We start from the raw sequence: 12,116 nt of genomic DNA on the forward strand, positions 1-12,116 counted from the left end.
TAACAGGACTTAGCGTGTGGAAGAAAGACACGGAAGAATTGAGGATGGTGTGACCAGGTAGATCATGTGTCAGAAAGTTGAATGGGAACAGGTCATGTGTGAAATAGTTTAATGAAAGATGATTTCAAAGTTTAGAAGCAGATGAGAGGAGGGCATGAAGAAATAATCCGCAAAGAAGAAAGTGTTTTGGGGACAGAAAACTCAATGCAATTCATTTTGCAGCAGCATAAAGCAGAGAAAGAAATTGTGCTCTCAGATTTCCATAAAATACTTGAACCACATTATGTTCTGTGGTTCTACAGACATTGAGTTCTTGGATGTTTTGATGATTTGAAGAACCTGCAGGCTGGTTAAAACAGAGATTGCCCTGTTTGCAGAGATTAGCTGGAGTTTCCTCTTCTTTGAACGTTTTAAAAGTCTGCAAACCATTTTTGCGTGAACTCCCCCTGCCCTCACGTTAAAGCCTCTATTTTACATTTAAAGACCTGCAGCCCCTGACCCAAACTCTGCTGCTCACCATTTCCATTCCTGCTCTCTAATACTTGTATTGGGGCCCAAAATAATATGAGCGCCGGCCATGAGCTCTGAGGTCTCTCTATCTCTGCTACGTAGCAGATTACAACGTGGAACTTTATGATACAAGAATAAATGTGCAGCTCTCAAAAATAAGAAAACTACAGATTACATTTTTCTTGCCTGTAAATTTGTATTTTTTGATGAAAGATATCTCTAACAAAGTCTGGTTAAATAATGCAAATGAACTGAAAGTGTTTGCATTATTATGCTGCAAGTTTCTTCACATGTCCTGCTGGTGACTTACAACTTGCAGGTTTTGTGAAATGCAACAATGAGACAGATTCAGTGGAGTTTGTAATGGAGCTTGCTGTTCACGTTTTTCAAGGAGGTGTATGATTTGTCTGGTGCTCTTTGTCCCGACTACATTTAGACTACCACTATAATACACTGTGGTTTGTGGCATCTGCAAACATATATGGAAAGTGTGGACTGTTTAAGCTTGTACAATCAACATCAATGAATGTGGAGCAGGCTTAAATCAGACAAAGATCCTAAAAATAGAAATAGCCTCAACCTTAGATTCCAGATCCACACGTCTTCATTCCAACTACAAGCAGAGACACACACACACACACACACACACACACACACACACAAAAGCACACCTACGTGCAGGGAGAACAATCTCTATTCAGCCCTTGAACTGTATTTGAGCGGATTTACTATTTTCAGGCCCGAGTGCTGCTGATTACAGCGCCACAGAGAGAAATACTTCCCAAGCTCACTTTTTCTTCTTCTCCCTCGCCATCTTTTACAGCTTACAGACAAATTCCGTTGGAGGCAGCGAGCTGTTATTTCAGCAGACATCCTCCCTGTGATGGAGGCTCTGGTTACAGAGAGCTGCCTCTGGTTCACACACATAAACACAGACACACACATGCACCGTGCACAGACATTCCTAGTTCTTTTTTTAGGAGAGCAAAACAGAAATACACAGTCGGTAAAATCTCCACAAAATCTGAATCGATGAAATAATTGTTAACTATTTCTTGCTTTCTGTTTCTTCTCCTTCTTTTTCTTTCTTTTTCTTTTGTCTCTCGATGTCTCTCTCTCTCTCTTGGCCACACATGCCTCTGTGGCATCCAAGTCCAAGTAAACTGGAGCATTAGTGTGTTTTCAAAGAATGGCTCAACTAACCATCGACTAGAGAACATCATTTAGCCCATTACTGTTTTTCATCCCAACATACCTGCCTTTGAACTGGAGTTTGTGTGATATTCAAGACTTTAAGTGGAGCCTCACTGTTCTGTGAGGGGTTTTCTGTGTGTGTGTGTGTGAAGACTCTGCTCTGTGAGCTCTGTGGTGAATTACAGCTGACCCATGGAGACCCCGGCCCCGCTGCTCCTACCTTTGGAACCCCCGTCATCTGGATCACATCGGACTCAAATGGGGGGCAGAGCAGAGCCCCCTCTGTCTGACACAAGCAAAGGCGGAGGATGACGATGGAATGAGGGTCCACTAAAGTGTGTGTGAATGTTTCAGTGTGTAACATATACTATGGTCTTTCTCTCTGTCTGCGTCACATACACATAAACCTGTATGCCAGTTAGCTGGAAACCAGCCAGGATGATCAGAATTATGTGTTATTAATAGATAAATAAAAATGCTGTCATGGCTGTCAGTATTGGTGGATCGCAGGTCATTGAACACTGTTGCAGTGAGTAACCCTGAAAATATAGAGAGGGATGACCTTTGACCATCGTATCTCAGCCAATAAGGGGTTGAGCAAAAGTAAATTAGCAACATTTTGATTTGCACCTCTCACTAGGACAAACTAGGACTTCCACAGCATGCAATGGAAAAGTAGTGTGATGACAGCTGCATTAAAAACATGTGCCATTCAACGCATCATAAGAAATCTCACACACATATAAGAGTAAACAATATACCCCTTCACTCCAGAGAATACATCTATAACACTGTGTCTGTTCTGCGGTGTTGTGTTTTCTTTTTCAGGGTGAAAAGGTGTTTATGATTAATTCATTGCTTTAAAGTGGAGACACTTTACTGTGCATATTTTAAGAGACACTATTACACATGCTGATGTTATTAATTTCACCGCTGGCCTTGGCAACCAAGAGTGTCTCAGCTTTATGTTCAATGACACCGACGTAATTCTTCAAAAATAAAAAAGACAAATATGGGGTTTAAATCTGAAACGCAAACAACCACAAAACAGCAAAAGGAAAAAAGTGTAACATTCAAATCAAATAATATGTCCATTAGTTGCAAATATATGGAATAACTGCACCAAAAAACATCAAATCTTCTGACCTGATGAGTTGCTGCCCCCTGCTGTAACACTTTATGCAGTAAATCTTGAAATCTTTCCATCGATGTGTGGCAACATGTATCAGGACGGTATTGCTATTGAAGAGATTTTAACATATTATTCAGATGTGACACATGGTGATCTAATTGCATCACCTATAACGATGAATAAGCATGAAATAAATGTAGAAAATCCAAACTGTTACAACTTTTGAGTAAAAAAACATCCTGAAAACATCACATGTTGTTGATGAATTGCACAGATTTTTTGATTTTTTTTACGGCAAATGTTATTTCGGATAATGGCACTCCTGGAGTTGGGACTTCACATTTCCATAGAAATAAAAACCTTCTCATATAGCTTTAGAAAACATGTTCCAGGACAAGACTCTAATGTTACTGTTGTTGTTGTGGATAATTGTAATGCTTGCCTGCATGGGATGCTTTGTATTAGACTCTGTAAGTTGCAATTTGTCCTGTAAATAGCAGAGAAAAGAGACGATACAATAAAACCATGTTTTATACATATAAATGTGAAAATAGTTTATTACAAAAGCATGTAAAAGGACAACTGATAAATTAGCAATATAGTACAAAACTAGTTGTGTACATTGAAGTTATTTGTATTTACATCCATGCTACTTCACAAAGTGTATTGTTTGAAAGCTTTCAGGAGTATATCCTGGTGCTCAGTTACTACCAGAGTCGTCAGTACCTGTGGATTCATTTGGCTAAAACTGCTCTATAAATATAATCTGCATTGATATGTTAAATGCATTGTTTGAGAGAATAAACACACACACACACACACACACACTGGTGTGCTCTTTCTTTCACACACATACACAGACAGGCACATTAATTAAAAAAACTAAATTCTGTTGCTACATTCAATAAGTGATGCAACTCCTCAAAACAGGGTGCTTCACAAATTCTGCCACTCAGCACAAAGTTAGTGATTTTAGTTAGTTTTTGTTCGATTATTAGTTTATTAGTGGGTTAGTTTGTTAGTTTGCAGAGAGCTAATCAAATGTATTTTTGGTTAGTACCTGTTAATTTAACTTTAGGAGATGTTAGTAGCTTATAAGTATTTCTGATGAGCATGTCATTGACACAGTTAGAGCTATAGGACTTAGTTCCCACTGCTAAAACGCATACAAACTCATGGCACGAGAAGATGTTTTGGAAAACAAAAAGCTTCCATGTACTGTAATTTAATAAGCATCACTAGTGCCACAAGGCATGCTTTGATTTAATTAAAGAAGAACAAAGAGACGGAATAATTTGATTACAGACATTAGGATGTTTTAGTCAGAAGGAACCCAGATGTTAGTAAGAGCAACAGGTGGGTCTTTAGAGCCTCGCCACTGTTAGTATTAATACCATAATAAGTTAGTCGTGGAGTTGAGGTTTGCTTGGCCTGCGGTGACAACAAGCCAGGCACTCATCTGCAAGGGTTGACCACACAGGTAGAGAAGACGGTCTCTGAAGATGTGAATTTAGCCTGTGAGGTGCGACACAGTGACGTGATATTATTTTTTGATCAGATCACAATCGGTTTTGTGAGGATTCTTAAGTATGTGGTCAACCCAGTTTGATATCAGCAGCTGATTCTCCTCCTCTTTCCATCTAGTGGTTAATAATATTTCCCTTCCCAAGTCCTGAAACCCTTCCTGACTTGCTCACTTTAACAGTTTTCATTGATTTTCTGCTTTAATAATTCCTCTTAGTCTGTGATTTCTAGAAGAAGGATTGCAGGATCATGAGAGAGGAGTGTGTGCATCGGACTGCGGGCATAAAGCAGAGGGTTAGTCAGTGGGTTAGAAAGATCACAGCCAGCCATCAGCATTCATCAGAGTACAGGTTAGTAATCATCCGACTGTTAGCAGACATTAGTATTGTTAGATATTAGTCAAATACTGTTAGTAGAATCCAGACCTGGGTAAAAAGCTATTTGCACATAATTATCAGCATTTGCTGTAATTTGCTGAAGTATCAGATGATGGGGCAGTAGGCATCGGGACAGTTTAATTAATGCTAGCAGGCATCATTCAGAAAACTACACCATTAATTTCCAGCATCATTCTTGTGATTATCTAGATCACAAGAACCCCCACCTAACTGGTACTTCAATGAGGTCTTAACAAATGCTAAGAATCATTTGTAAATATTTTTGAATCCTTTGTCTGGTACATTCAATGTGTTAAACAAAGAGAGATTCAGGCATTTTAAATCTGTGCAGCGAAGAGAAATCCATCGAAAAGCAGCTAGTAGCTTCAGGCCAATTACAAAAGTGTTTTATCATACAGACACATGCACACAGACAGGAACAAACACACACACACACACAAATAGAGCACATGCACACCAACACATGCACTCACGCTGAGACACACCTGCCCACACGCTAGATTAAAAATACACACTGTAGAACCATAAAAGTAGTTGGTATAACACCCAAACTAAGAAGTTTTAAGACAAACAAAGAACATACTGTGTGAATTACACATTGTCAAAATGTGAGAAAACTAGTCATTCTCACTCACTTGAGCAGATTTCTTCTTCTTTTTTTATGTTACAAGCTTAAAATAACAACGCTTTCCAGTTCTAGATCTGGCACTGAAACAGTTTAGCTTTGGTGAGAAGTTAACAAATGTTAAAACACAGTTCCTGGAGAATTGAAAGTGTCTCATACGGGAAAAAGTAGCCAACGTGTTTGACAGAGTAAGCCAAGGTAATGGAGTGAAGACGTCACTGCACACACAGCTGAAGAAAACAAGCGTGAGAGGTGTTTGATGGCTGCGGTGATCAGCCAAAAAACTCATGATCGTGGGCGTGGATGAAGCATTATTAGTATTACTGACAGCCGGAAACATTTGCACATTTGAAACGCTGCAGAAAAATTTTTCGGACTCAAAACACCAGCCGTTAAATGTGTTCCTGTTAAATCGCAACACATTGACACTGTCTACAAAGCAGCAGTGGCATTTTCAACTCTTCAAAGCCCTTTTCACTGAAACATAAAAGCAGGAGAAGTCGTCTCTCAGTGGGGAAACACTTGGACATGGATCCTCTCCTTCTGAGGGTCTGGACATCAGCGATGGCACCGTGCATCGATCACTGCTTGAAAAATGACACAACAGCTGTCAAAGGCAAAAATACAAAAGCGATCTTCTGATGGTTCTGATTCTTAACACCTTGAACACGTTCCTGTTGGACATGACATACTTTTGAAGATATTTTTGTCCTTGACTAACAAACATTCAACCAATGTATTTCCAGGATAATCCTGCATAATGTTGAACAATGAATATGAAAAGATGATTATGCTAAATCTGATATGGTCATGGTCTCCACTTTCAGGTTGGTTTATCTCCGCCCTTTACCATAATCCTGGAAAAGGATAGCAGTATATAGCTGAAAATATATGGCAGTGATTTAACACATAACTAATCTTCCATGTTCTATCTGGTCCCCATTTATCTGCACTCTCGGCAGGCGCAGGGGCTTAACACTCTCTCTCACACACACACACACACACACACACACACACACACACACACACACACACACACAGGGACACATCCTGTATGTGGGCAAAAAGCAAGATAAGAGTCTTTAAAAATTGGATCTGCAGTTTATATTCATCAAGATAGAACAAGTCACAGTGCAGACTTTAGTGAATATGAGAGGAATGAAAGTCACAGTGGTGTAAATCTACGGTCAGACCATTTACCAGTCTGCGAGGCAGCACAGCAGAGGGAGATGGAGCCATGCCGCTCGTGAGGTCCAGAGCGAGTCCCGCTCTGCTCCTTCGTCAGTGTAACTGGAGAGGAATACACAACACAAAGCAGCAGAAAAGTGGGACGCAACCCAACTGTCCTCCCAAGAAACCCAAGGGAGTACTTGTTCTTTTTTTTTATTGCTTCTCCTTACTGCTTTTTATTAAGACAAATGAGTACTGCCAGCAGATATAAGCTACAGTATAAATTATCTGACTGGATGAGTAATGCTACTACATTCTACATCTGATATTGTGTGCCATTAAAAACTATCCTCCTATGTGTTTCTTTTTATAAATATAATCCAGCCTGTACACATAACCTGTCCTGCTGTTGGTTCTCATTTGGACCCTCCCAGTGTCTTGACTGGTGACATGTCAGCAGCTCTGTAGATGAATCCAGTAACACCGGCCACAAGGTTACCTAAAATATAAAGGCATACTGAATAAGAACAGTGGATCACTGTGATTCACTGTGTTTTGCATTCATTTTGGGGGATTTAATGGCCCATTTTGCCTTATATACACCTAAAAATTATAGAAATACATACAATCAGAACTTTAGACCATGAGGCTTGAGTTAAATGTCTCTGACATTTCTGTTGTCCAAACACAGCAAAAAAATACAGTAGTGGGTGCAGCTCATGCTATACTGTATATCTGGAGATGAAAGACCACGTAGGCTAGAGGCATACTGCACTGCCTAAATACGGCTATATTTTGTCCAAAAAATCATCAATCTAATCTGGCATGCACCAGAAATAGCATTTCTAGAAATATGCATATTTTAATAGCCATAAAGCCTGCAAGGATGTAGGTTGAGGAAAGACAGAACAGGCCCTCCTCTGCAGGGAATTAAACGAGTTCATGTTTATCTAGTTTGACAGCAGATTAATCAAACTTAACTAGTTTGAGTCCTAGGGCAATACAAAACCATTGAATTTAAAATCACAATAGAATAAAATGAACTATGTGGTCTTTTTTCCTACCAGTGATCTGCAGGTTCCACCGTGCACGTGACACCGCAGCATCGGGCGACGCGAAAAGATCTTCTTCTTTTTCTTTCATGCTGAAGGCGCTGCCGAACTTGCAAATGCATGCCTTGTGTGTCCTGTGATCAGCCCCGCAGTAGAAGGCTGGTCGCCCCCTGGACCCACGCGCTATACGCACTTACACGAGCCGCGGCTGAGCGTCGTCTACATGGCTGCCGAGCCGAGACAAGCAGATGTGGGAGTGCCAACAACAGCTGCGCACTGACGGGAGACCAGTCCAGGCAAAACAGGATAAAGTGGAGACGGAAGCCCCGGGACAAAGAAAATGGATGGGAGGTATTAAAGAGAACAGAGACGTCTTTGAATGAGAGGAACTGCACAGACCTGAATTCATCAGTGGTCTCGGTCTCCAGCTGCTGCCACAGGTTTATGGTATTTTGTATGCACGCCCTTCATCCACCATCTGTGTTTCCTGGGCAACCGAGGACTGCCTGCAGGCACAACCAGCTACAGCAACCCCAAACCCACGATGCTATTCTGCTTAATGTAACTTAAAGATACACACACTGGGTTTATACACATGTAACAGATCATTAGCAACTGATTTATCCACATGCGCAACACACTCAGTTATTCTTTTTTTTCTGCTTCTCATTTAGACATTTAGCACAAAAATACACAATAATACTGTCCATATTCAGCTGTGCTGATGATTCATTTCAAATTGCACCAATGATAACAGCTCATCTGAAAGTGTAACTAATAGGTTGAAATAATCAATTTTGAAAGTGTCATGCCTGCTTGTTCATATTGTATGATACGCTTAATTAGCATATCATTGTTTGATAGTGGTTTCTGTTTTATAATGTTAAAAGTTGTTTTTGACCGTGTCTTGTATAAATAAGTGAAATAAACTAATGTTAATGAATCTATCACTGGTAGTAAAAAAGAAACGCTTATGCTGTTGAGATTTTTTTTAAAACATTGAAGATGCATCACACAGTATTATATGTGGCTGTTTTGCTCATGTGATAACTAATTTGTTTGAGAGGTGAAATAAATTCAGAGATTTGTACGGTGCATTTTCGGGCCTGAGGGTGGTGCTAGAGGAAGGACCATTATAGTGAGAATTGGGGATATCTTGTGTATGGTATCCCAGAATAAATCAAAATAGAATGCATCATCATGTATTGAAAATAAAAATAAAAGTAATGCAGATGATTTCACGGTGGCCGGCTAAACAATGAGATTCCTCACTGAGTGAAGTCAACCCAAGCTTGTGATACATAACACATACAGAACCATGTACTCTAGGCTATATGCCATCCAGATGTGAAGCAGCAATAAACTGTCAAAATGCTGAACTGACAAAAAGCAAAACTGACTGAAATCCATTTTCCAAACCGACCCTGAGAAGAGGATCACTCCTGAGAACGCTCTCCAGCACCCTTTCATCACAATGACCCATCTGGTGTGAAATGGACACCAGCTTGTAAGTTACTGTTTCCCGTATGAGTACAGTTGAATAGATGATTGGATGAATGGACAGAGTTGCATTCTGATTGACTGTTTCATTGATTGATTGTCGTGTTTTATCCAGTGTGGATGAGTCCTTTGACAAAATGCTGTTCTGCCCAACGGAAAACTTTGAAGTGGAACTTCCTTCTGACAATGAGGCTGATGAAAGTGAATGGCCTTCAGCCACGCCTCGTACAAATGGCACAGGCTCAACCGCTCCTTGCTTCTGTGACGACATTACAAATATGCCTCGCTCAAACGATGGAGCAGCAGCTGCTTGAGTTATAGATGCTTCTGGCTCAGCTGAAGTCGAACCAGCTGTCAGTCATGGTGCAGCCAGTCCAGCTGAGGAGACGCCAGCCACTGACGGGTCACCTGATGCAGGTCCACCTGTAAAAGTCAAGAAGAGCCGACTGAAGGGAAATATTATATTATTTTATTATAGTATTAGTATATATTGTTTAGAAAGAAAACATGTTGACTGTGTGAATATCTTTGCTTTGCAGGGTAAATCATTACAATACAACTGTACATGTATGAGCTGATGACGACAACATTTAATTGTTTGAATAATTAAATATTATAACACAGATGCTGTAACACTTGTTAAAAGATGGAACAGCTATCAATCTTCCAAAATGCAAAACAATAACAGAACTGTTCCTGGCTGTACATATCGTTAATTTAAAGTTGCTACATTATTATGACTAACCAACAATCCCAAACCCAAAGATATAGGCCTACATGTTTCATGATATGAAATGATATAAAACAAAAAGCAACATTGGACAATCTGGACACATAGAACATTTCACATTTACTTGAAAGATGACTTAAATGATTAAGGGATTATTGAAATAGTTCCTGATTAATTTAATGCCAATCAACTAGTTTAATCAACTCATATTCCCCACTGTCTCATTTGTCAACAATATTTACTTAAAATGTATTACATACACAATATTTAGATGTTTTGAAAATTCTACATGAAGTACCTTTAAATAGTTACTGCCGGATGTGGTTGTTTGTTTTGGATGTATAACCATATACCTTAAAATATTGTGATTTCAGTACTGGCCTGATTTCCATTAAATTCATGCTCCCTCCAGAGGATTGACCCATTTTAAAATCGAATGGGTTGTTAGGATCAGTAGCAAAATCTTCCTCTTGTTTTGTTTCCCCAAACACTGATGCTGTTTTATTATTTACAGCAAGTACAATTTGCTTCCCTACTAATTGTTCCCATTGGGCACTCCTGAGCTCCGGTGTCTTATTATTGTATGAATAGTTTTCATTTTTTATTTATTTTATGGTTCGAATATAAATATTACCAAAGTTTATTTCCCAACTATAATTCAAATCAAATTTGCACAATTGCTTTACAAACCGACATTTGGCAAACAAACAAAAAACAGGATAAACAAGAGAACATTATCAGGGAAACAAGTCACACTTATAAAAAACACGATTGTCTTTTAGTTGTGTGTGTCTTTGTTTGATGCTAATCAGTGAGAAACTGAAAGAAACCTGCGTTATCTACCTCGTGAGAACCCCAACCAGCAGGGGCCGACAGCGTGTGCACTCACACAAATTTGTCCATCTGGAGTTGCCTTACAATCGTGCATCGCTTTTGTGAACTCGCAACACTCTGGAACGACATCTTATAAACAGTCCACGCATCTACGTAGCAGCCGGGTATTTCACGTCGTGTATGCATCAGTCGGGTCTTGCGGGTCTGTCAGGCCTGTGCCGAGTCACCGACCATCTCTACCTCAGCAATGGCAAAGCGGCGAAAGATTCCTCCCAGGTGACGCAGTGCAAGATAAGCTGCATCGTGAACGTTACCGAGTCCAGGAGCCGCTGCCCTCTTCACCCCGGGGTGGAGTACGTCCACATCCCGGTCTCTGACCACCCGGTGTCTCCTCTCAGCGAGCATTTTGACGAGGTGGCGGATAAAATACAGCTCACCGCAGAGCGCGGTGGCCGCACATTGGTGCACTGCAACGCCGGCGTGAGCCGCTCCTCCTCCCTGTGCATGGCCTACCTGATGAAGCACCGCGATGTGCCTCTCCTGGAGGCCCACAGGTGGGTGAGGACCTGTCGACCCGTCGTGAGGCCGAATAACGGCTTCTGGAAACAGCTCATCCGCTATGAGATGGAGCTTCGTGGGTGCACTTCTGTCCGAATGGTCTCCTCCTCCATGGGAGAGCTACCTGACATTTATCAACAGGAGGCCACAAATATGATGCCACTGTGAAGAAACCACTGCTTAGTGGGGATTTTATTAACAATCAAACAATGTATGATCATAAATATACCGTATTGTGTGTGGCATGTAGAGTGATAAACTGCTGTTTTGGCATCTAAACAAACATAAAGGCTGAATGTACTCCCTGACGAGTTATTACGGGCTCCACTACATTTCAAGGGGAAATATTGTGCTCTTTACTTAAATACATTTATCCGACAACTAGTTACCAGTTTAGCCTACATTAAAAACATAATACAAAACCTGCATCCCCAAGCTCTTGTAGGCCCTTACTGAAAAGCAGTGCTATGGGGGCCCCTTGTCACATTTAGGTATGTTGTTAGCAGTTGTAGCAAAGAGTAATTCACACTAGATTTATCAGGTGTTGTCAGAGAGGTGAAGCTATCTAATACTTCACTAAAAGCCCAGAGAAGTTCAAAACATGTTTTGTTTTCTTTACCTCATGAATCATCTTTCGAGTGGTCCTGACCCCTTGGTTAGGACCCACTGGACTAAACCACTCAACTGTATCTAAAGTAGGTAAACTACCGTGACCATCTACAACATTAAAAGGATCCTTCGGAGTTGTTGCATCGATATAACCTATTGTAGTATCTCCTATAATATATATTAATTCCATATTTAATGATCAACCATGGTTGTCATTTTTCTGCACATGTGCTTTCACGATTAATAGTTTTTCTGATGATACTTTGCAAGGCCCTGGATC

At 40.4% G+C, this 12,116-nt stretch overlaps 1 protein-coding gene and 1 long non-coding RNA gene across 2 annotated transcripts; one reads left to right on the forward strand and one right to left on the reverse strand.

The window, feature by feature from the left end:
• Positions 1-3,424: 3,424 nt before the first annotated feature.
• LOC306778336 lies at positions 3,425-8,009 on the reverse strand. The gene is made up of 3 exons (XR_013772031.1): positions 7,618-8,009; positions 6,584-7,052; positions 3,425-5,967 (listed from the first exon to the last, which is right to left on the reverse strand). It is a non-coding gene; the product is annotated as an uncharacterized lncRNA (long non-coding RNA).
• A 2,773-nt stretch (positions 8,010-10,782) lies between these two features.
• LOC306778635 (dual specificity protein phosphatase 18) lies at positions 10,783-12,078 on the forward strand. Its single transcript, XM_079270241.1, has one exon. The coding sequence runs from the start codon at positions 10,850-10,852 to the stop codon at positions 11,393-11,395; it is 546 nt and encodes a 181-aa protein (XP_079126367.1). The 5' UTR covers positions 10,783-10,849; the 3' UTR covers positions 11,396-12,078.
• Positions 12,079-12,116: the final 38 nt, after the last annotated feature.

Source organism: Melanostigma gelatinosum (genome assembly GCF_949748355.1).
Source record: "Melanostigma gelatinosum genome assembly, chromosome: 6".
Classification (NCBI taxonomy): Eukaryota; Metazoa; Chordata; class Actinopteri; order Perciformes; family Zoarcidae; genus Melanostigma; species Melanostigma gelatinosum.